This window comes from Mobula hypostoma, chromosome 9 (assembly GCF_963921235.1).
Source record: "Mobula hypostoma chromosome 9, sMobHyp1.1, whole genome shotgun sequence".
In the NCBI taxonomy this organism is placed as follows: Eukaryota; Metazoa; Chordata; class Chondrichthyes; order Myliobatiformes; family Myliobatidae; genus Mobula; species Mobula hypostoma.
In genome coordinates, this window is record NC_086105.1 from 13385671 (window position 1) to 13412509 (window position 26839).

The 26839-nt window shown below is 41.6% G+C and overlaps 1 protein-coding gene across 2 annotated transcripts in view; it reads right to left on the reverse strand.

The window, feature by feature from the left end:
• The window catches only part of mettl25 (methyltransferase like 25), a 94347-nt gene that overhangs the window by 5194 nt on the left and 62314 nt on the right, over nt 1-26839 (reverse strand). Inside the window, exons 6-9 of one of the 2 annotated variants that reach the window (XM_063057740.1) lie at nt 26472-26566; nt 26322-26351; nt 22428-22528; nt 19239-19332 (exon numbers count right to left, since the gene is read on the reverse strand). In XM_063057740.1, the coding sequence (XP_062913810.1) occupies nt 19239-19332; nt 22428-22528; nt 26322-26351; nt 26472-26566 (320 nt within the window). The remainder of the gene's footprint in view (nt 1-19238; nt 19333-22427; nt 22529-26321; nt 26352-26471; nt 26567-26839) is intronic. The other variant, XM_063057741.1, reaches the window with a different exon arrangement.

Here is a 26839-nt window from a genome sequence, read left to right on the forward strand (position 1 = left end):
GAAACCGGGGAATGATAGACCGGTTAGCCTAACATCGGTGGTGGGGAAAATTCCAGAGTCAGTTATCAAAGATGTGATGACAGCACATTTGGAAAGCGGTGAAATCATCGGACAAAGTCAGCATGGATTTGTGAAAGGAAAATCATGTCTGACGAATCTCACAGAATTTTTTGAGGATGTAACTAGTAGAGTGGATAGGGGAGAACCAGTGGATGTGGTATATTTGGATTTTCAAAAGGCTTTTGACAAGGTGCCACACAGGAGGTTAGTGTGCATACTTAAAGCACACCGCATTGGGGGTAAGGAATTGATGTGGATAGAGAATTGGTTGGCAGACAGGAAGCAAAGAGTGGGAATAAACGGGACCTTTTCAGAATAGCAGGCAGTGACTAGTGGGGTACCACAAGGCTCAGTGCTGGGACCCCAGTTGTTTACAACATATATTAATGACTTAGATGAGGGAATTAAATGCAGCATCTCCAAGTTTGCAGATGACACAAAGCTGGGCGGCAGTGTTAGCTGTGAGGAGGATGCTAAGAGGATGCAGGGCGACTTGGATAGGTTAGGTGAGTGGGCAAATTCATGGCAGATGCAATTTAATGTGGATAAATGTGAGGTTATCCACTTTGGTGGCAAAAACAGGAAAACAGATTATTATCTGAATGGTGGCCGATTAGGAAAAGGGGAGGTGCAACGAGACCTGGGTGTCATTATACACCAGTCATTGAAAGTGGACATGCAGGTACAGCAGGCGGTGAAAAAGGCAAATGGTATGCTGGCATTCATAGCAAGAGGATTCGAGTACAGGAGCAGGGAGGTACTACTGCAGTTGTACAAGGCCTTGGTGAGACCACACCTGGAGTATTGTGTGCAGTTTTGGTCCCCTAATCTGAGGAAAGACATCCTTGCCATAGAGGGAGTACAAAGAAGGTTCACCAGATTGATTCCTGGGATGGCAGGACTTTCATATGAAGAAAGACTGGATGAACTAGGCTTGTACTCGTTGGAATTTAGAAGATTGAGGGGGGATCTGATTGAAACGTATAAAATCCTAAAGGGATTGGACACGCTAAATGCAGGAAGATTGTTCCCGATGTTGGGGATGTCCAGAACGAGGGGTCACAGTTTGAGGATAAAGGGGAAGCCTTTTAGGACTGAGATTAGGAAAAACTTCTTCACACAGAGAGTGCTGAATCTGTGGAATTCTCTGCCACAGGAAACAGTTGAGGCCAGTTCATTGGCTATATTTAAGAGGAAGTTAGATATGGCCCTTGTGGCTAAAGGGATCGGGGGTATGGAGGGAAGGCTGGTACAGGGTTCTGAGTTGGATGATCAGCCATGATCATAATGAATGGCGGTGCAGGCTCGAAGGGCCGAATGGCCTACTCCTGCAACTATTTTCTATGCTTCTAAAAATCCTTAAAGTGAGATAATTGGTTGTGGGAAACGTCTCAATAATGGGCAAGTTGAGTGAAGTTATCCCCTTTTATTCAATAGCCTGATGGTTGAGGGTAGTAACTGTTCTTGAACCTGGTGGTGTGAGTCCTAAGGTTCTTGTACCTTCTACCTGATGGCAGCAGTGAGAAGAGAGCATGGCCTGGATGGTGGAGATCTCTACCATCTCACATTAATGGATGCTGCTTTCCTGTGACAGTGTTTCATGAGATGAGCTCAATGGATTGGAGGGCTTTACCTGTGATATACTATACCTTTATTTCCCCTGTTATGCAATAATCTAACTCTATCTTAAATATATTTAATGAGGTAACCTCCACTGCTTCCTTGAGCAGAAATTTATGCAGATTCACTACTCTGAGAAAAGCAGTTTCTTCCCAGCCCTATCCTAAGTCGACTCCCATGAATCTTGAGGCTAAGCCCCCTTGTTCTCATCTCTCTTACCAGTGGAAACAACTTTCCTGCCTCTACCTTATCTGTCCCTTTCATAGTTTTATGTTTCTGTAAGATCCCCTCTTATTTTTCTGAATTCCAGTGAGTCTCATCCCAGGTGACTCATCTCTCCTCAAAGATTAATTCCCTCATCTCCACAATCAACCTCATGAACCTCCTCTGCACTGTTTTCAAAGTGGACTTTCCTTAAGAAAGGAGACCAGAACTGCATGCACTACTTCAGATGCAGCCTCACCAGTACCCTGTACAGTTGCAGCATAACCTCCCTGCTCTTAAATTCAATCCCTCTGGCAATGAAGGCCAACAGTCCATTTGTCTTCTTGATGACATGATGTAAACTAGCTTATTGCTATTCATGCAAACACACTCCCAAATCATTCTGGACACCAGCATGCTGCAATCTTTCACCATTTAAATAATATTCTTATCTTCTATCTTTCTTTCCAAGATGGATGACCTCGCATTTACCAATGTTGAACTCTATCTGCTAGACCCTTACCTACTCACTTAACCTACCTATATTTCCTTGCAGACTCTCTGCGTGTACACTTTGCCTTTCCACTTAATTTAGTGTTATCAGCACTTAATTATGCTGCACGCAGCCCCACTCTCCAAATTGCTAATGTACATCATGAACAGTTGTAGACCATGTACTGACCCCTGCAGTCACCCTATTCACTATTAACTGCCAGCTAGAGAAACACCCATTTATCCCAACTCTCTGCTTTATGTTAGTTAACCAATCCTCTGTCCATGCTAATAGATTACCCCCAATACCATGCATTGGTATCTTATGTATGTGTCTTTTGTGCAGCACGTTATTGAGCACCTTCTGGAAATCCAAGTATATAACATCTACCTGTTCCCTCTACCCACTACGCTCATTATATCCTCAAAGAACTCCAGGAAGTTTGTCAAACAGGAACTGCCCTTCATGAATCTGTGCTTTATCTACCTGATGGAACCACTTCCATCCAGATGCCTCGCCATCTCTTCCTTAATGATAGTTTCAAGAATTTTTGCAACTACATTGTTAAGCGAACTCTCCCATAGTTACCCACCTTTTGCCTACATCCTTTTTTAAACAGTAGTGTGACATTTAGCTTTCTTCCAATCTGCTGGAACCTGCCCAGTGTCCAGGGAATTTTGGTAAATTATCACAATACTTTCAGTACCATCCCTTCAGGACCAAGGGACGTGTCTACCTTTAGGCCCACTGGTTTGCTCATCACACTTCGTTAGGAGACAACAGTTGTATCAAGATCATCAGCTCCCATTACATCCATAACATCTCTCTATTTTCACTAAGATGCTTCAATGTGGACATAGTCGAACTGGCCGGAATAATGATAAGCAGCATGAAACAACAATCATGACAATAACAAATGTGATTCAGCATTAGCGAATTAAATTGCCTTTAGACTTCTTTAAGGCTAATGATATACTACCTGTTGTTTTCAAAGCCTCTGTGCAAATCAGGTGGTATAATTCCATTCCCATTCCAATATGTTGGTCCATGACCTCCTCTAGTGCCAAGGTGAGGTGACCCTCAGGGTGAAGGAGCAACACGTTATATTCTGCCTGGGTACCCTCCAACCTGATTGCACGAATATCAGTTTCTCCTTCTGGTAAAAAAATTCTCCCCCCTCCCTTTATTCCACACTCTGACCTTTTCCTTCTTCTCACCTTTCTATTACTTCCCTTTGGGTCCCCTCCTCCTTTCCTTTCTCCTATGGACCACTCTCCTCTCCTATCAGATTTCTTCTTCTCCAGCCCTTGGACCTCTCCCACCCACCTGGCTTCACCTACCACCTTCCCCTAGCCTCTTTCCCCTCCTCCCACCTTTTTATTCTGGCATTTTCCCCCTTCCTTCTCAGACCTGAAGAAGGGTCGCAGTCCAAAATGTTGCATTTCCATAGATGCTGCTTGACTTGCTGAGCTCTTCCCGCATTTTGTGTGTTGCTTTGTACAGTATACTGTAAGTGGCTGCCAAAAGGGCAAAACACATTCACATTCTAATAAGGAAATATGTGAGGAGGGCTCACACCATTATACATCTTGCTGAAAGCCACCATCTGTCCAGATCATTGAAATTATAAAATCATGCTGTCTGAGGTAATGGCCAAGAGTAGAAATCAGGCTGCTCTATGGAATGGTGGTGTTTGATACCTGCATATACCTGAATAACATTCTACAGATGCTTTACAGAAGTGTGGAAGGACAGAAAACTTCAAATTAGAAGAACACGGCAGTTGTAATAGTCAGAAACTCAGCCAGCTGTCATGGGCACAGGTCTCCCCACCATCGAATCGAGGACATTTTTAAATGCCGCATCCATCACTAAGGACTACCATCAGTCAAGACACGTCCTCTTCTCATTACAACCATCAGAGAGAAGGTGCAGAAGCTGGAAGATGTATACTCAGTAGCTCCTTCCTCTCCACCATCAGATTTTTGAACAATGAACCCATGAAAACTACCTCAATATTCTTTTGTTTTTGCTCTCTTTTTACACTACTAATTTAAATACTGTATATATACAAACACGATAAAGTCTGCAGATGTTGGAAAACTAAAGCAACACACACACAAAATGCTGGAGAAACTCAGCAGATCAGGCAGCATCTATGGAAATGAATAAACAGTTGCCATTTCAGGCTGAGACGGAAAAGGAAGGGGAAGATGCCAGAATAAAAATGTGGGTGGATGGGTAACAGGCAAGCTGGAAGGTGACAGTTGAAGCCAGGTGCGTGGGAAAGATCAAGGGCTGGAGAAGAAGGAATATGATAGGGGAGGAAAGTGGACCATAGGAGAAAGGGGAATGTATTGCACTGTACTGTTGCTGTAAAACAATACATTTCATGATATACCATAAGACATAGGAGCAGAATTAGGACATTTATGATAATAAACCTGATTCTGATTTTGCTTCTGATTTGGAAATCTTTGTGATAATTTAGCAGACACACTGCTCCTTGGAAATATTTATTGCAGAATTGCTACAGTGCATGAGCAGAGGAGTGGTTAATCTGGTGCGTGGCTATCCTCCGTTGACTACCCTCATTTTGCTGGCTCAAACATACTAGGGGTGCTGCACAGCTCCTCAGTAATGGTTTTATTCATTATGTAACTACGGAAAGATGTCCAATGCTCAAAGTAGAATGGAGCTAAATGTAATTCCACTGGTGTAATAAGCCAAAGATTCCAAAGATCCCCTTTCTAAACTTCAAAATGAGGACAGCATTAAGGTAAAATACGAGGGTGAATAATTAGACATGTAGGAAAGGGAGAAAATAAATGGTTTCTTGGAAGGTTGCAACTGGTGTACTCCAGTTCCTCAACTCCTCATTTACACTTTTCTGAAGCGATAGAAGAGATTGCAGGTGGAGCTGAAGCGGGGGATGACAGTACTGGGTTGCACCGAGTTCTGGATGTCATTAAGCAAGCAAATTTGCATATTGCAACATAGTAACATGCAAATGAGCCTTGTGTAATCTTAAGAAGTTTAAGATTTTGACTTACAAGATAAACAAAAACTTGACTGGACACATTTACAGAAATACCCCACCCCCTCCATTGCATTACAATGTGAATTACTCTAGTCTTATCAAAGGTAAAAAAATACACTCAACAAATGCAGCTTATGAGTATATTCGGAGTCTGTGTTTGTTCACATCCCTCTATTTTCTTCAGTCGTTTAATGATGCTTGTACATTTAGCTGGTGTGTTCCTTGGGCCAGATTAAGCAAGTTCTGGCTAGGAATTCTCATATGCTTTCATGCATTCTCAGCCAAAAATTATGAAACTGGGATTTTTTGAGTGACAGATGCCATTGCTCTCAGCAAAAAGTTCCCTCACCTCTTGCTGGAAGTTTGAAAAATTGTTTGAGTGACTTGATTATGGCAGCACGCGACTCCTACATTATTTTTCATTCAATGATTTTGATTGGGTGACATTCTCTTTCCGTTTGTATTTCAGAACACCTGGGAAATAAATATGAGCTCATACTTTGACCAATCAAATACAGGGATATCAGTTCTGTTGCACAAATTATGCTTTGAATTGTGGAAACAATTCCTGCAAACCGTGGGTTTACTCAATAATTTAAACAGAATAGACTTAAAGCTATTTAATAGTTAAACAATTTTGAGTTATTTTCAGAATCAGGTTTAATATGATCCGCATATGTCGTGAAATCTGTTAACTTTGCAGCAGTAGTACAATATAATACATGATAAATATAGAATTATATTTATATATAAATATAGTGGGGTGTATAGGGTGTCAGGGAGGGGTAGCACCTCTGGTGGGGGAACATGTCGCGTCCTTTTCAAGGCGGTTAGCCAACCTTTGGTCCCCACCTGACACTCAGCTCTCACCTGTTTGCATGTGACAGTGGCCACATCTCGGGCAACGGCTTCGACAAGCCGGCTAAACCAGGTGAGGGTAGCCGACAGGTCTCAAACCCTCGGTGAGATAGGGAGTTGTCTATCCCAGCATGTGAAGACAGACTCTGGCGGATTGAGCGGACGAGACCAATGGAAGGTCCAACGGTCAAGAAGGCGGTCTCTGCAAGCGTCGTGGAACGTGTAGAGCAGGACAAGACACAGAAGACGTCCTGGTCATGCACTGCGCCTAGTCCCATCTCCAGCCATCTCGACTCTGTCTTGCCACTGGATCCAGATGGGAATTGGGAAGAGAGAGTGAGGCTGACGCTGTGCAACTCTCCCCCACTTAAATCCAAATCAAGTGCTAGTCTCGACACCATCATCATCATAATGGTGTCGAGGTCTTCATCGACGATGACGATGGATGAACAACAGAATTACAGTAAGTATATTTGTATATCAAATAGTTAAATTAAATGTAGTGCAACAACAGAAATAAAAAGTAGTGAGGTAGTGCTCATGGGTTCAATGTCCATTCAGAAATTGGATGGCCAAGGGAAGGAAACTGTTCCTGAATCACTGAGTGTGTGCGTTCAGGCTCCCGTACCTCCTACCTGATGGTAACAATGAGAAGAGGGCATGTACTGGGTGGTGGGGTTCCTCAATGTTGGGTGCTGCCTTTTTGAGGCACTGCTCCTTGAAGATATCCTGGATACAATGGAGGCTAGTGCCCATGATGGAGCTGACTAAGTTTACAACGCTCTGTAGTTTGTATAAGGTGAACAGTCCACCTGTTAACTTTTAGAGAATTCCAGTATTCAAAATCAAAGACTGGATTGGACGATTAAACAATGCTTGTTGCTACACAAAGCAGCATAGTATGAGAGGTTAAGTTTCAATTTACACTATAAATAACCAGTGACTCTCTTGTATTTTCAGAAAGGAGGTACTGTATAAAAGTAACTATGTACCTTAACTGTTGGAATAGGAAGCCTGTGTCCTTTTGTTCTATTGGATCGTAACTTTATCATGCTTAGTTCTTGACTTAATTAAATCCCACCAAGCACAGTAAACAATAAATTTCTGCAAATTAACAATAATTCCCTTCAAGTTACAAAAAATTTCTCAATAAAATACACTCAGTGACCACCTTATTAGGTACACCTGCTCATTAATGCAAATATTTAATCAGCCAATCATGTGGGAGCAACTTGATGCATAAAAGCATGCAGACATGGTCAAAAGGTTCAGTTGTTGTTCAGACCGAACATAAGAACGGGGATGAAATGTAGTCTAAGTGCATTGTTAATGAGAGCGGTCAGAGGAGAATGGCCAGACTGGTTCAAGTTGATAAGAAGGTGATAGTAACTCAAATAAATACATTACAAAGAAGTATGCAGAAGAGCATCTCTGAACGCACAACACGTCGAACCTTGAGTGGATGGGCTATAGCAGTAGAAGACCACACCGGGTTCCATTCCTGTACATAATAAAGTGACCACTGGGTGTTTATAATAACTTGGGGCATAGAAACAGAGAATATTTAGTTTGAATGGATCTTAAGTATCAGAAATTTATTGTTAAATTTAGAACAATGAAAGAGAATTTTATCTATTTTAGCCTTTCCTATACACTGTGATTCACTACTTTCTACAGCATATAGGCTCATCAATAATAAAAGAAGCAGATATATCCCAGTGGGGTTCAAAAGGATGCAGTTGAAAAAATTGCAAATTAGTGGGGAACTCCAACTTAAAGTTCATTGATTCCGTAACCAGTAATCTCATAACTCCTCCAAACATCTTGTAAAACATGATCAAGAAAACATAATGTATGATATAAACAACAGACTGTTGTCCATGTTTAGGGCAATTTTTGTTCTCTCCCTCTCCCTTAATCCCATTTCCTCAACAGTCTGGTCATCATTAATCGCTATTATTTGACAGTTGCTCTTGCAGTGTGAGAACAAAGATTTTAAAAGGGGTCTTTTACATTTCTAGAATTTTAACTGAACTGTTGAAGGTTTCTTCCATAGCTTAATTCAATTTGAAAGTTTATTGACAAAGCTAAATTTCCTGTCTACTTTAATAAAGACATCTTTTCATCAACCGAAACAGTGTCATTTATTGCTAAACAGTATCAATATGGTTTGAATTTGCCATTGCAATATTAAGGAATTAAATTATTGAATTATCTTCCCAAGCTCTAGAAAAGTTTGCTCAGCTATTTATTTATATATTTTTCCAGTTCATCATTTTCCCAGAGAAAAAAAAATGAATAAGGGCCATACTAATCAGCTCTGTGAATGAATTTTGATCAGTAAAGCACCTTAGGATGTTTCACTATGATAATGTTTCTAGATAAGAGCACATTGCTGTAAACATTGTTGGATGGCATAAGGCTAAAAAAAAGGAACTAATTTAAATATCCTCTTTAAAAAAAGAAGCAAAATATATATCTTGATTCTACAAATGTACATATCCAGCAGATAATGTTTGCCAGTGGCTTCATTAGAGTTTTGTAACAAGAGAATTAAAGAGGAAAGTACTACATTTTAAGAAATAAAATCCAGATGACTATTTTTCTGAACCAAGACCTTTACACAATGAAATTACAATGGGATCTGATTAATTGGTTATCGATTGATGACAACTCCTAAAGAACAAAAACGAATCAAGAAAATAGCTCGGATTCCCTTTAATTGGAACACAATACCGCTTAATTGGGACAGAAGACTGTTGCTGAACAGCTTCTAACTCGTGTCAGTCACATGAACTTGTATAGCCATTAAGACGCTACACTGTACTTAGAGTGAACAATTTCTAAATAGTTGTGCGTGTTTGTGTTCAAAATGCAGTGATTTCTGTCACTGACAGTTGGTGAGAAAATTGCAGTAAGAAAATTCAGAACTGCTCACTGCGGTTTCAAGCATTCAGGTTTGGAGATGCCAGCAACTGGCAGGAGTGACAATGAAACAATTTCACTACTTCAACAAGTTAGGTTCTTGAACATAACAATGAAAATGAAGAATTGGAAAATGTAGTCGTCAAAAGTATTGTATGAAGGCAGTCTATTATTTGCACTTGATGTCTGCACCAATTTTGTTCATTTACAGAGCAGCATGATGGTTGTCCATTGCATCTGACGATGACAGTGAAACCTGAGCAGGAGAGTTTTTAAAGTGGAAAAAGCAATGCACTGGGACAGTTACACTCTTTCAACCTCAGAAGTATGGAGCCAGTGGTATGAGTAAATATCAGAGAGTGGGGTCTTCCTTGGCTTCAGAGGATAACAATGACTTCTTCTGTGCCTTATCATGTCCTTCACTCTCCATGAAGCATTGCAGAACCACCTTCTCGGCCATTGTTTCTCACTATTGATCTCACCTTTCCAGTCCACTCAAGCTGACTTCACATGCTAGGACAGGCATGCCTCTATTTCACCGGGGTACAAGGCCCGCCGGCTGCCCTTGTCTGACTTAGGCCACCTGTCAAAGCAGCGTTGCCACTGTCACGAGCAAACAGCTACTTGGAGCCACAGGTGAGAGCTGAGTGCCTGGTGTGGACCAAAGCTAGTGAGCTGCCCCAGAATGGATATCACAAACCCCTTCGCCAGAGGACCTACCCTTTCCTGGACACCCCATCCACAGCAGCGTAAACTGGATGAATTCCTCCACTGGTAACTATTAGGAACTAACACACAGTTTTATAGTTTTTAGTTTTACTACAATTGTAATAGCATTGGTAGTGTTCTAATTTGTTCTGTATTTCATTTAAATACATGATTTGTTACTCAGTTAAATGGCAGTTTGTTTTTTGTTTACCTTTTAACTATTTCCATGAAACTTCAGCTAATTGGAGCAGCCACTTTATTGGGCCAAAGTGTATTGGTACTGATGCATCTCAATTAACTGGAATCCACTGTATATTCTTACTTTTTCTTGGAAATAATTGTTTCAGTATAATCGACGAGGACTTGGGTAAGCTCAATAGTTTTAAAAATACAAATGATCAAAATTGGAACATCCACTTGTTGATTTATAAAATTTAAAAAGGTTTTAAAATTTTGCTGTTAATAAGGTAAGAATTTGTTATTAAATTATTAATGAATAAACTGTATTTCCTTTAGTTTTCTATTCAAGTTTGAGGTGGGGATTTACTGGTGCATGAGTGATTATGGCATATTAGACCTACTTACACAACATAAATATTAATGGAATTCAGTAGATTAAGTGTTTTGAGGAAGGGGAATTCTTACTTATGTAGTTACATCTGTTTTTCACTAGTTTCCAACACTTCAATATATGGCCCACTGAAAATCAGAAGGCCAACCTACCTACATGAAATTTCTTCAACAAGACTTTTAATCAGTGCTTGATTGTAGCTTGAATGGACACATTTTACCTTTTCTATGAGGAGGCAACTGGAATGAACTCAGCACATTCCTTATGCGATACACCTGAGACTAGGTTGATATTTCCTAATTCAGTGCTAACCTGTGACAAATATACTCTGGTAATAGGTTGTAATTTCCACCGTATCCATTCATGCAACAGCAAAACACTCAGAACAAGAATATTTGTCTCCCAAGGAAAATAACCAATGCTAGCTGATGATGACAGTGTGGAATTTTCTTATTCTGCTATAACCTGGACATAGTGTTCTGTGCAGAGTTAAGTGCATCTGTGTTACTAACCTGTCCAAAATAACCTTGGCAGTACCTCCCTTTCCAATAGCTCTATCACAAGGACAGGCACATAATGAAAAATTTATCAGTGCGACATTCATTTCTAAATCATCTTTCATCACAGCATGAAACTTTATCTTCATTTGTTCATCGCTGACTGTCCAGGTAGGTTCATTGTCTCTGCTTGCTCCTGCCCCACTGAACTTGTATCCACATACCTTAACTCCATTCTATCCCCCTTGTTTCAGTCCCTTCCCATCTACGTCCACTACACTTCACATCCACCCAATCTCCTCAACAACTTTCAATTCCCTGTTCCTGACTGCCTCATTTTCACCATGGATGTCCAGTCCCTATACACTTGTATCCCCATCAAGAAGTCCTTAAAGCTCTCCGCTTCTTTCTCGACAAAAGACCCAAACAGTTCTACTCCACCACCACCTTTCTCCATTTGATAGAACTGATCCTCACCCTCAACAATTTCTTTTACAGCTTCTTCCACTTTCCGCAGACTCGAGGGGTAGCCTTGTGCAGCTGCATGGGCCCCATCCATGCCTCCCTTCCCTTGTGTTGGGTATATGGAACAGTCCATGTTCCAAGTCTTCTCAGGTCATGCTCCTCAACTCTTCCTGATGCTCCTGGTGCTGTTTCATGCACCCAGTGCTGTTTCATACACCCATGCTGTGCTCATCAATTTCATCAACTTTTGCCTCCAACTTCCACCCTGCCCTTAAATTTACTTGATCCATTTCTGACACCTCCACACTTTCTCGATCTCTCTGTTTCCATCTCTGGAGCCAACTGTCTACTGACATCCTTTATAAACCTACCAATTCCCATGGCTGCCTTGACTATACTGCTTCCCACACTGTCTCTACTAAAAATGCTGTTCCCTTTTCCTAGTTCCTTCGTTTCCACCGCATCTGTTCCCAGGGTGAGGCTTTCCTTTCCAGGACATCAAAGATGTCCTCCTTCTTCAAAGAATAGGGTTTCCCTTCCTCCACCATTGATGCTGCCCTCAACAGCACCTCCTCCATTTCCCAGACATCTGCGTTCACCCCATCCTCCCAAAGCCTTAACAGGTATAGAATTCCTCTTGTCCTCTCCTACCACCCCATGAGTTAAGCATCCAACACATCATTCTCCACAACCTACAGCATCTTCAATGGGATCTTATCATCAAACACATCTTCACCCGCCCCCCGCCAACTGACCGCAATCCTCAGTGATTGTTCTCTCTGTGATTCCCTTGTCCATTCATCCCTCTGCACTAATCTCCTTCCTAGCATGTGTCTCTGCAAACCGCAGAAATGCTACACCTGCCTATTCACCTCCTCCCTCACCTCCATTCAGAGCCCCAAACAGTCCTTCCAGGTGAGGCAATACTTCACCTGTGAATCTGCTGGGGTCATCTATTGCGTCTGGTGCTCCCAATCTGACCTCCTTTACATTGGTGAGACCTGTTGTAAATTGGGGGATTGCTTCGTCAAGCACCTCTGCTCCAGCCAGCTAAAGCAGAATGTCCCGGTGGCCAAACATTTTAATTACAATTTCCATCACCATTCTGACATGTCGGTCCATGGTCTTATGCCACAATGAGGCCACCCTCAGGGTGGAGGAACAACACCTCATATTCCATCTAGGTAACCTCCAACCTGATGGCATGAACATCGATTTCTCCTTCCAGCATTATTTCATCTTATCTTTTCCCCTTCCCTTCCTTCTTTTCCCTACTTTGGCCTCTTGCATCTTCTTCTCACCCGTCTATGACCTCCCTCGCTGCCCCTCCTTGTTCCCTTTCTCCCATGGTCCACTCTCCTCTTCTTTCTCCTTCTTCAGCTCTTTACCTTTCCCACCCATCTGGCTTCACCTATCACCTTCTAACTTGACCTCCTTCCCATTCCCTACTTTTTTATTCTGACGTTTTCCCCGCTTCTTTTCCAGTCCTGATGAAGGCTTTGGCACAAAACACAACTGTTTATTCATTTCCATATATGCTGCCTGACCTGCTGAGTTCCTCCAGCACTTTGGGTGTGTTTCTCTGGATTTCCAGCATCTGCAGAATCTCTTGTGTTTTCTCTTAGAATCTGGTATTTATTACATCATCTTGGTATTGTCATTGCCATAAAGACAGCACCAATTCAAGAAATCAGCTCATCATTATATACTGACAGTAGCTAAAAATATAGTTCTGCCAGCATAACCTACATCTGGGGGCCATTAGGTGAAAAGGAAAATCAGCAGGAACACTTCGTCACTAGATGACTGGTATTCCTCGAACTTAAACAGATCTTGAACGCAGATTGAAAAGTCGCAGACAACACAATGGTCATGTCTATCCAGAATTCAAAGCGGTTTCTTTTCCTACCTATACTAACAGATTGCATAATAAATGACTTTTAATTTGAGTTTTATTGGATTCCACCTATGGCAATAAAATCTCCCTTTTTAGAACAAATAGTATTGGAAAACCCACTTTGATGTACTTATAAATCTGCAACAGTATGCATAAAGCACTTTTTAGTTTTGCTTTCGAAACATCTTTGCTTCCTTCTGCATTGAAAACATCTGTAACATAGTTTGTGAGAACACTTTAGAGCTCTGAAAGCTTTTCAACATGAATTTGTATCATCACAAAGTCACTCTTAAACTTGTGATATTCAAGAATTCAAATCTCCCAGTGCATAACTTAATACAGAAAAAACTGGGGCAAAGTGCCAGAGACTTCAGGCATAAAATTTGGTTTAATTGTATTTTTAAAGCTTCAAGGAAATTTCTCAGCTAATGCTTGTCCAGCTCCCATTCATCCCACTCTATTCCCAACAAACTGTGATTTTGATCCATGTATTCACAAAAGGCATTGGGCTTGCACCAGAGGTCTTAATTAGAGGACTGAGGTTTGTTCCAGCATTAGTTAGCTGGCCCATTCTGATATGGTGGCTGTTGAAAGTCTGCCAAATTTTCCTGAATTAGATTTATTTCTGATTTCCAACAGTTGCAGTTTTAAAAAAACTTTTTGATCTTCCTTAAAATAAGTTCATATCCGTTGGTTTGGTCTCATCTTTAAGTATTGCCACCATGCAGTTCCTCCACTACAGTCTCCAATTCCGCCCAATCACAACCACCCTTCTCTTAAGGATGCTTTCTGACTCCCCCCGCTTTAGGTGTTTCTCCATCTATTCCATTGACTTATTCTCATATCTGACCACTGACCTTTTCCTCAAATATGTTCCAGCTCCCTTCCTTGGGTCCCAAACTTCTCCCATCTCACTTTCTTTTTCCTCTCCTCTGCCCAAAATCATCATCATTTTCAATTTTCCCCATCAATCCCTATGCCATGGTCCTTACCCTGCACCCCAGAGTGCTTCACCAATTATCTCTATTCTCCACTCTAACCCCTATATCTCTGCACTTGAATCTTCTCCAATGATGAGAAATTACAGGTGTAAGCTTTTCTCTTTTCTCAAAATGACTGTATCACCACTATGTGCCGTGTCGTATTGACGTCAGCAATCGTGGCTTTTATGACCATCATTGTTCTTTGCAAATTTTTCTACAGAACTGGTTTGCCATTGCCTTCTTCTGGGCAGTGTCTTTACAAGACTGGTGGCCCCAGCCATTATGAACACTCTTCAGAGATTGTCAGCCGGGAGTCACGGGCCGCATAACCAAGACTTGTGATATGCACCAGCCGCTCATACGACTATCCAACACTTGCTCTCATGGTTCACGTGATCCTGTTCAGGGGCGGTAGGGGCGAGGGGAGTAAACAGGTGCTACACCCTGCCCAAGGGTGACCTGCAGGCCAGCAAAGGAGTGCCTTACACCTCATTTGGTGGATACTTATCTCCACCCTGCCACAGACACTACTACTGATCCTAAAATACAGCAATGTGTATGTGTATCACAGTGTTAAAAAGAGTTTACACCTAAATGGTTTTATTTTGTGATTACAATAATAAAGAACTCATCGGACTTGGCCAGAGTCCTGAACGGGCAATACCTTATTGGGATATTTATTGATTGTAGTGACAGTTGAACAAGTCACTCATTATTTAAAGCCAACAGGAAAACATCTTCAAACCAAGTAAAAAGTTTTTTTTACTGATTTATAATCCCAGAAACCTCTCTTTAAACTTAAGGTGAAAGATACCATGGACACAAAACATATAAACAAAACTGGATGCGAAAATTCTTTGTGAGGAAGATAGTCAAAAGATCCAAACATGAGATCTACTTTTCATTTTCACCAGTTTCATAAAATTGTACAGTTGGTTACTCACTAACAATATGTCAAAGATTATTGTGCCTTTTACATGTCCTGGCTCGAAAGGGGAGGGAACGTCGACTCAGACCATGAGAGGCCTGCGTCGGGCATTGTCATGCCTTACAAGGCGCAGATTGGAAGTCTGTGTGGGGCGCCACTCCTCGTACAGACACTAGAACAATGTGTGATAAGTGCCTTGCTCAAGGACACAAACACGCCGCCCCAGCTGAGGCTCAAACTAGCGACCTTTAGATCACTAGACGAACACCTTAACCACTTGGCCACGTGCCTGACTCGAAAACTGCCTCAGAAATAGGCAGGATGATGTGATCACCAGTGGACAGAGACTGAAATATAGAATAGTACAAAACAGTATAGGCTCTTTGAGCCATGGTGTTGTGATGACCTTTATAAACCTACTCCACCATCAATCCAATCCTTTGCACAATAACGGGTAACAATAAAGTCTACAGGTGGGGTAGGGAAGAAAAGTACATGAACACTCATTACATTTTATCCATATCCTTCATGGATTATAACCCTCAGAGATTCCATGAAATCCCCTCAATTTAAACAGCACTCAAAACAAAATCTCCAGTTGGTGCTTTCCCTTGCATTAACTAACTCATACTGAAAGTTGCATATGATCTTACAACCTATAAACTGTTAGTTCCTTGATAAGTCTCAGTAGGGAGTAGGGAATCCAGTGTTTTTTCCTGACGGTCCACACAACTTCATCAGAGGACTCATAAAAACTGTAAGAAACAGCATACCAACAACTCCTTCTCTTCCAGAACAAATCCACCCAATTATTTTTAAAATATTTATTCCTGTAACATAGGACATCTTAGATCTTGAAACAAACTTGACCTGCTGAATTTCTCCAGCATTTTGTGTGTGCTGCTACAGGCTTGGCTACTGTGGTTTGATACATTTTTCTTTTTGACTTTAGTTTGCTTTTAATCCATAAACTGAAGAGAGACCACAAGACCATAAGACATAGGAGCAAATTAGGCCACTCGGTCCAATAAGCCCATCATGGTGGATTTATTATCCCCCTCAATTCCATTCTCCTGCCTTCTCCCCGTAACCTTTGATGCCCAGACTAACCAAGAACCTATCAACCTCTGTTTTAAACACACACAGTGACTTGGTTTCCACAGACGTCCATGGCAATAACTTCCACAGATTCACCACCCTCTATCTAGGCCTTTCAATATTCAATAGGTTTCAATGAGATCTCCCCCCGGCCCACAATTCTTCTAAACTCCAGCAAGTACCGGTCCAGAGACATCAAACGCTCCTCATACGTTGAAAAACCTAGATAGAGTGGTGTAGAGAGGATGTTTCCTATAAAGGGGGAGTCTAGGACCAGAGGACGCAGCCTCCGAATTGAGGGTCATCCATGTAGTACGGTGATGAGGAGGAATTTCATTAGCCTGAGGGTGGCAACTCTGTGGAATTCGTTGCTACAGGCAGCTGTGAAGACTAAGCCATTGGGTGTATTTAAGGTGGAGGTTGATAGGTTCTTGATTTGTCAAGGCATGAAAGGCTACAGGGAGGAGGTGGTAAAATGGGGTTCAGAGAGAAAATGGATCAGCTATGATGAAATGGCAGAGAAGACTCTACAGGCCAAATGGCCTAATTCTGCTCTTATGGTAATATAATCTTTCTAAGGATTCAATTTCATTTTTTTTTACCAAGAGAGCTAACCCACCCCCACCGCCGACCTGCCTGTCCTTTCGATACAAGGTATATCCTTGGATATTAAGCTCCTAACTATGATCTTCTTTCAGCCATGTCTCACTGAGGCCCACAACGTTATACCTGCCAATCTCTGACTGTGCTACAAGGTTACCTACCTTACTCCATATACTACATGCATTCAAATATAACATTTTCAGTCCTGTATTCATCACCCCTTTCAATTTTCTCCCATGTTACACTTCAACTCATCCCACTGACTGCAATTTTGTCCTCTCATCTGCCTGTCCTTCCTCACACTACATTGACTTATGGACTAACTGCCCCATACTCAGTCCTCTCACTCTAATTCCCATTCCCTTGCCAAATTAGTTTAAACCCTTCCCAACAGCTCCAGCAAAGATGCCCACAAGGATATTGATCCCCTTCGGGTTCAGATGCAATCTGTCCTTTTTGTACAAGTTATACCTTCCCCAATGTCCAAAAATCTGAAAGCTCACATGGAAAACACTGAATAAAAGGGCTATTTTAACTGAAGGAATTTGAATGTGTATTGAAATCAGTACATTCCATTAAGAAAGAATTAAATAATAATAAAAAAGTTTCTTTGCAAAATATGCAAAGACATCATGGATTTTCCTGGAAATACAAACTAAGTTGGCCCTTCCTTGATGAATCCAAGTTTGAACCACTAATAAAGTGCAATACAAGGTCTTATAAATATATTGTTTCCAGAAAAAACCCTGGAATCCAGTTGAAGGAAACAGCAGGCACACTTCTCCTGCAGTCTGATCTTTCATTGACAACACTTGATTGATTGCTGCATTTGGATAACAGCCAAAGTAACTAGCAATATTTCTTACTACTTTATTACAGGACTTTGCTGCTGAAATATATTAATATAAGGAACTTATGTATTTCTGCCACTCATCTTATTTGCTACCGTCACCTTTCTCCACCTGTCCTGGAATTTACAAATTTCAAAATTTATGATTATGATTATGATTATGAGGACATGCAGTCCCCTTTTATTGTCATTTAGTAATGCATGCATTAAGAAATGATAAAATGTTTTTCCAGAATGATACCACGAAAACACATGACAAACCGACTTAAAAACTAACAAAAACCACATAATTATAACATATAGTTACAACAGTGCAAAGCAATACCGTAATTTGATAAGAACAGACCATGGTACAGTAAAAGTCTCAAAGTCTCTCGAAAGTCCCATCATCTAATGCAGACGGTAAACCTCCAGCACCGCCAACTTGTTGGTGCAGCATCCTGGAAGCATCTGACCACAGTCCGACTCCGAGTCCGTCAGAAAAACTCCGAGCCTCCAACCCACCTCTTCAACACCGAGCACCGTCTCTGCCGAGCGCTTCGACCCCGGCCCCAGCAACAGGCGATATGCAAAGCCTAGGATATGGGGCCTTCATCTCCGGAGATTCTCGATCGCACAGTAGCAGCGGCACCGAAGTAGGCATTTCAGAAGTTACTCCAGATGTTCCTCTGCACTTCTCATGGCTGTCTCCATCAAATCCGGATTGTGCATGGCGCCTAGTTACACATAATCGATATTCATTCGGAATGGCCGCGCACGCTGCATCGCGCCGCCATCTTCTCCTCCCTCCTTTGTGTGGCCTGTTAATTTTACGGCTGGTGGTTGGTACAATCACCAAGCCAGAAAGAACATAGTTTCTCTCGACTGTAGGGAGTGCCCTACTTTCTTGAGCAGCCATCACATAGTGAAATGGCAGCAAAGATCCACATTCCAAACCAACCTGACCAAATAGCACAGATGCCAAAATCACAGCTTAGTAAAGAACACTTCCTAAGCACTCAGCAGACTAGATGGCATCAGTAATAAGAAAAACTGAGTTAATTTTTCAAGCCAACGATCTTCCATTAAATATCTTCCCATGAAAATGATCCCTTTTTTTCTGCTTCTAAAGATGCTGCCTGACTTAAAAGATGTCATCATTTCCTGTTTTTATCTTGCGTGCTAAATTTCTCTGTGCAATCTTTGAACTCAGGTATTACTCAAATAACTTTATACAAGTTGCTGTCTCATGTAAAACTGTATGAAAGAAGTTATGATCAAAACCTTAATTATTTGTGCAGCAGAAACAAACCTTTTAAACACTTTAGCAACATTTAATGCTAAATAGCAGCGTGGTATATGCAATTCCTGTTATTTAACCTGCCATTAAAATGGTACAGCATACCATTCTCAATGCCAGTGGTAGCTCTCATAACTCGAATAATTACATAGCACTAACCTTTGAACTATCCATTCCCAGCTTTTCTGTTGCTTTTCTTGCGTAATCCACAAAAGACGAAGACTTAAAATACATCTTGCCAACATGTTTGTCCCTGTAAATTGTCAAATATCATTTCATTGTTACCAATTTATCAAAAGATGTGAAGAGATTTTTATGGCATTCACTGATATTGATAACTTTAGCAATCAATTTATTTGAATGACCAAGCCTTTCTAAATGTAGTTGAGAATGGAGAATGGCGCATTGAGGATCCCAAGAGGGCCACAAACACAGTAAAACTACTGAGAAGTAGGAATCACACCTGGGTGTAATCTTAACCTTCAGTGCTGTCTGTGTAGAGTTTGAATATTCTCTCTGTGACCTTGTGATTTTCCCAGGTGTTCCTGTTTCCTCCTACATTTCAAAGTTATGCAGGTTTGTGGGTTAACTGGTGAAAGTGTGTATGCTGGAGGGTGTTGCTTATAGCAAATACTAACTTCACCAACAACCAATCTTCAGATGTGAATGTGGATTGTAGGTTGAATGTAAAACGCAGCTTTGAGCAATAGTTTACCTGGGGCTGTGGACTGGAGTTAATTGCAAACCAAACAATACTGATTACCATTCATTTTGCATGTCTGGAGTTTGGGTGCGAAGAAGGAGATGTGTGAAAGCTGTAAGTAATTCAAAGGAAGCATTGTAGATAGATTGCAACGATAAACTTGGTCTGCTTGGTTAACTTTGATCTGTAGCATATAAAAATGTCATGTAATACTGGGTCGGGAAGCCCCTTCCTCCAAGAGTGTCTCAATATGATGGCTGGTGCTCATTTTTGCTGAATAAAACACTTCAATATCCACTAGCTTCAGTGCTTCTCCAGTGACTTTGTTCATACTACAACATTGGTCTCTGTAAGTTGCCCCTAAGATACTGTAGGTGAGCGTTAGAATCTATGGGAAGTTTATGGGAATGTGGGAAGAATAGAGAATGTGATCAATATATAAGCCATTTATAGAAAACAGGGAGTAGATGGGCTGAAGGGCCTGCTTCCATGCTGTATCCCTCTATGAGTCTAACACAGTGCAATGGGATAACACAGACAATGGACTACTGTATGGAATTCCCCTGTAAATACGAAGACCATGGGAGCCTGGTGCTCAGTCAGCACTGTTTCTTCAAAAACAGTGGAAGATCTGGAATTGAAGCATACAATGACCATAACTGGTCATCCATTATGATTGTTCGTACGTAAAACATTTTTGAAATGTCTTTATTTTTTCAAGGTATAAATAAAAACTCAGCAATGCCTAAAACAACATTACATTTTACATAACCTCCAATACACTCACACATACACACAGGCATGCATAAAACAGAGCCATAATCATCCAGCTGAAATGCTTCCAACCCACAGACCCAGCTTTACGGCAGTACTATTATTAAGATTAATGTGTTTAGTAATTCCTACTCTCAACTCTGTGGTTTTAATTTTCCACCCTGTTTTATTAGAAGCTACATACTACAGAAAGAAAGTGGTATCAATTGTTAGAATCACAATAGGTTGACAGAATTAAAATAGTGTCAATGTCCTCCTCTAAGAATCAAGTTGAAACTCAGCCCAAACAGATTCAACGAAGGTTTGTCCTCTTTCAAAGTATTATAGTGGATTTCAGTCAGTCTCAATCTGGCTCCCAGTGGACTTTATTGAAAAGAGACTGCTTTTAAATTTGGCTCCAGTTGAACGTACACCAACCTCTCCAAAAGGGGCCACGAGGGCAGCTGGAAAGTGGAAATGATACACCAGTGTAACATTGGAGCTTCTCAAAGCACGGAATGAGATCGATGACTCTGAACCATAATGGGAGGATGTTTCAATAAGCATTTTCAGCATCAGTGGAGGGCAATTTAAAAGGTGATCTAACCCAAGTGTTTAGGGTGATTAAAGGAGCTAATAGGTAGATGGAGTGAAATTAACATTCTAACGGCAAGTAAGAGAGAATTAGCTTAAAACTAGAGCAACATCATTTAAGGTTGATGTCAATATGTAACAATTAGGCTGTGTAACCAAATACTTAATTAAAATAAAAACCTAGAACTCAAAAGTCAGATTGAGAATTTCTGTTGGAGTAGAAAATTATTGAAGAATATATGTATTTAAATGAACTTAAGATAATCGATTGAATGATAGAATAGTGTCAATATGCTAATTTGACTGCTTCGCCGATTTCCTTATAATTCTGGGATAACTCAGTGACTGTGAAATTGGCATTTTAGTGTGGTCATAAAATCAAATGATTCCTCCACTGAGACTATTGCCAAGTGCAGAAGATCACAGTGACGTAGTTAGACCACAAACATAAGAAAGTCTGCAGTCGCTGGAAATCCAAAGCAATGCACAGAAAATGTTGGAGGAACTCAGCGGGTCAGGCAGCATCTATGGAAATGAATCAACATTCTGGGGATCCTTCTTCAGGGCTGGAAAGGAAGGGGGATGCTATCATAATAACAAGGTGGGGGGGAGGGAAAGGAAGCTAGCTAGGTGATAGGTGAAGCAGGTGGCTAGCAAAGACAAAGGACCAGAGAGAAAGGAACCTGAGGAAGGCGGACTATAGGAAAAAGGAAAAGAGGAGGAAACCCAGAGGGAGGTGAGAGGAGATAAGAGGCCAGAGTGCAGAAATGAAGACGAGAGGAGAGGAAGAGAGAAAAAAAATTACTGAAAGGAGAAGTCAAAATTCATGCCATCAGGTAGGATCCTACCTACCCAGATGGAATATAAGGTATTGCTTCTCCACCCTGAGCGTGGCCTCATCTTGGCACAAGAGGAGGCCATGAACTGACACGTCGGAATGGAATGGGAATCAGAATTAAAACGTTTGGCCACCAGAAAGTTCCACTTTTGGCAGATGGAATGGAGGTGCTCCACAAAGCAGTCCCCCAACTTATGACGGGACGTAGTCAGATAACTACTTTGCTGCCAGATGTCTAAAAATCTGAATCGGAGACACATAACCAGACAAAAAGTGGAGCTTTTACATCTTATCGCTTTGGTTTTCACTGCGTCTCCAAGCCCACCCTGGTTGCACCACACCCATCTCCATCCTACGGTCTACCATGCAGTCCCGTAATTCCATGTCTTTCCTTCACTCTCCATCATAACACCTTCCAGAGATAACAACAGTCCTTGAAATTCAAATGCCTAAAACATACTTGGTTTGTTGAAATGCATCGGGCGGCTTTCCATTTCCGAAGTGTTCTTTGATAATAACTTGCAAAACTGCACGATAAAATAAGGATTCCAATGGAAGCTGCTATGAACAAAAAGATAAACAGCAAGACACAAAGGCACCTCATTGACAATTCAGAACAAATGGATAAATGTAATTTAGCATATGCACATAATCAAGGCATTAAGAGTGTAAAGGTTTTAACAATAACAATCAGCAGTAATTTCAACAGCTGGTACAGACACTACAAAAATGCATAATCAGTGCCAACAATGCAAAGTTTATTTTTAGATTTAATTTTACATTGTGCCAAAATCCCAACCTCTTTTTTGAGTTTTTATTCCTTCTCTGGTTTAATTTTTTGCTGGTATTTTCCATGAAGGAGCACACAGACCACTTATATTTTCCCCTAAAATTCTGGCATGCTGTAATGGAGTTAGTAAAACATTGAATCTGAAATTGGTGTGCTACACACCACACCTACAGAAATTATATCCACAGTAAATTCTCATCAGTGGTTTTGTGCAAAATGTGCATCAATTCTCCTCTGATCCTACTCATCAAATCAGCCTTGTTTCCCCACCAGACAGAGAGGGAAAGAGGACAGAGGACTGAGGATTGAGGACCAACACAATGAGAAGAGAGCATGATACATCAAAGTTGCTGGTGAACGCAGCAGGCCAAGCAGCATCTATAGGAAGAGGCGCAGTCGACGTTTCAGGCCGAGACCCTTCGTCAGGACTAACTGAAGGAAGAGTGAGTAAGGGATTTGAAAGTTGGAGGGGGAGGGGGAGATGCAAAATGATAGGAGAAGACAGGAGGGGGAGGGATAGAGCCGAGAGCTGGACAGGTGATAGGCAAAAGGGGAAACGAGAGGATCATGGGACAGGAGGTCCGGGAAGAAAGACAAGGGGGGGGGTGACCCAGAGGATGGGCAAGAGGTATACTCAGAGGGACAGAGGGAGAAAAAGGAGAGTGAAAGAAAGAATGTGTGCATAAAAATGAGTAACAGATGGGGTACGAGGGGGAGGTGGGGCCTTAGCGGAAGTTAGAGAAGTCAATGTTCATGCCATCAGGTTGGAGGCTACCCAGACGGAATATAAGGTGTTGTTCCTTCAACCTGAGTGTGGCTTCATCTTTACAGTAGAAGAGGCTGTGGATAGACATGTCAGAATGGGAATGGGATGTGGAATTAAAATGTGTGGCCACTGGGAGATCCTGCTTTCTCTGGCGGACAGAGCGTAGATGTTCAGCAAAGCGGTCTCCCAGTCTGCGTCGGGTCTCACCAATATATAAAAGGCCACATCGGGAGCACCGGACGCAGTATATCACCCCAGTCGACTCACAGGTGAAGTGATGCCTCACCTGGAAGGACTGTTTGGGGCCCTGAATGGTGGTAAGGGAGGAAGTGTAAGGGCATGTGTAGCACTTGTTCCGCTTACACGGATAAGTGCCAGGAGGGAGATCAGTGGGGAGGGATGGGGGGGACGAATGGACAAGGGAGTTGTGTAGGGAGCGATCCCTGCGGAATGCAGAGAGGGGGGGGAGGGAAAGATGTGCTTAGTGGTGGGATCCCGTTGGAGGTGGCGGAAGTTACAGAGAATAATATGTTGGACCCGGAGGCTGGTGGGGTGGTAGGTGAGGACCAGGGGAACCCTATTCCTAGTGGGGTGGTGGGAGGATGGAGTGAGAGCAGATGTACGTGAAATGGGGGAGATGCGTTTAAGAGCAGAGTTGATAGTGGAGGTAGGGAAGACCCTTTCTTTAAAAAATGAAGACATCTCCCTCGTCCTAAAATGAAAAGCCTCATCCTGAGAGCAGATGCGGCGGAGACGGAGGAATTGTGAGAAGGGGATGGCGTTTTTGCAAGAGACAGGGTGAGAAGAGGAATAGTCCAGATAGCTGTGAGAGTCAGTAGGCTTATAGTAGACATCAGTGGATAAGCTGTCTCCAGAGACAGAGACAGAAAGATCTAGAAAGGGGAGGGAGGTGTCGGAAATGGACCAGGTAAACTTGAGGGCAGGGTGAAAGTTGGAGGCAAAGTTAATAAAGTCAACGAGTTCTGCATGCGTGCAGGAAGCAGCGCCAATGCAGTCGTCGATGTAGCGAAGGAAAAGTGGGGGACAGATACCAGAATAGGCACGGAACATAGATTGTTCCACAAACCCAACAAAAAGGCAGGCATAGCTAGGACACATACGGGTGCCCATAGCTACACCTTTAGTTTGGAGGAAATGGGAGGAGCAAAAGGAGAAATTATTAAGAGTAAGGACTAATTCCGCTAGACGGAGCAGAGTGGTGGTAGAGGGGAACTGATTAGGTCTGGAATCCAAAAAGAAGCGTAGAGCTTTGAGGATTAGGTCTGGAATCCAAAAAGAAGCGTAGAGCTTTGAGGATTAGGTCTGGAATCCAAAAAGAAGCGTAGAGCTTTGAGAAGAGAGCATGTCCTGGGTGGTGGGGGTTCTTAATGATGGACGTCGTCTCCTTGAGGCATTGCTTCTTGAAAATATTCTGGTTACTACAGAAGCTAGTGCCCATGGAGTTGGTTAAGTTTACAACTCTCTGCAGCTTATTTCGATCCTGTGCAGTAACCCATACCCCTCCTCCATAGCAGAAGGTGATGCAGCCAATTAGAATGCTCTCCACTAAAGTACATACATGCCACCATATACAATCCCGAGATTCATTTTCTGCTATTGAGATGGCATTTTGAGGTTTCAGTGAATTCTTTGTGAGTTACATTGCAAAACAAGTTTGTAACTTAAAGCGCAGCTAATTACAAGGGTTCCAAATTCCTATTAATTAAGTACTGAAGCAGAACTCACAGTAGATGTGTTGCTTCTTCTAACAATATCTGCAAGTCACAAATTAGTGACTGATGTTCCCAGAAGTGGTAACTATACATGTATTGCTTACAGTACTAAACACCAGTTTCTTCTTTATAGTGGAGCATCATAAGCACAGAGATCCTGGAAACAATTTTGCAAACTTTGCAAACAATCAAATAATTGATATTTGAATGAAAGAAATTCTTGTCCCATGCTCTTCCTGACCTGGGACATCCCAAGGATCTTTAAGTTAATGGTTTTCTGAGATGCATTTGCTAAAATAATATTCTAAAGAAGTTTAGACAGAAACCGGGATATTACCTGAAAGGAAAAACCATTCACAACTGCAGTCTGTATGGAACAGTAAGGGATGTGAATAATCAGCAGCTTAACAGAAATGGCATCCTTTCTGCAGACTTACTTTCTCCAAATTCACTGGAGTTGAGATCAGACTTTGACCATCATTATGTGCTGTGTGATGTAAGTGATCATGGTCTCATGACCTTAAATGGTCTTGGCAAATTTTTCTGCAGAAATGGTTTGCCATTGCCTTCTTCTGGTCAGCGTCTTTACAAGACAGGTGACCCCAGCCATTATCAATATTCTTCAGAAATTGTCTGCTCAGCGTCAGTGGTTGTGTAACCAGGACTTGTGATAAGCATCCGCTCATACAACCATCCATCACCTATTCCTAAGGCTTCACATGACCCTGATCGGGAGGGGCTAAGCAGGTACTACACCTTGCCCGAGAGTGACCTACAGGCTTACATCTCCTTTGATAGAGGCATATCTCCACCCCACCACCCAATATACATGACAAATCAAGTTAACCTTTATCTTATTTTTAATGGAGTTGTTGTTATTCTACAGATTGATCCTGGAGTATTAAAGTCTTGGTAGAGCAGAATCTCAAAGCAGTCAATTTACTATTAGAACGAAGAATTTCTATAACATAATCAGTATTCATTTGCGAAGGGAATCAATTTTCCATCAAATGATTGTCAAATTTTAAACAGTTATGAAATTAGAATATAAATGTATGCACTTACCCCGTGGCCAATTGTCACTCTTTCAAATGGCTGCAAAGCAAAATGAACATATCTTTTCAGGAATGGAGTGAATTTACAGTAAATCCAATAATTTACAGAAATTAAAATGCATCATGCACAGCAGATTGAAAGGTTGATGTGCAAACATACCAGACATGCAGACATTCTAGCATTTCGTCCACAGTGCCAAGCACTGCTTCTCAAGTACTGGCTCATCGGAAACCCCCAAGGTCCTTGACAGCCTTCTGCAGAAGGAAGGAAAAATGTGACTATTCTTTCAGAAGCACATACCTTTGCATTCATATTTTAGGAATATGTTGTTATAATAACACTTTGGATGACTTCACTGCATTTGAATGGATGTTTCAATGTAACAAATAAAGTTACAGTAATTGCTAATACATCGGAATATATATTAAATCAAGAAAATAAACACTTAAACATGCAGCTGTACTTCAAATAAAGAAAGGTTCTTAGAATATTTCGCGCTTCTTTTTCCCAATTAAGATTGTTGCAAT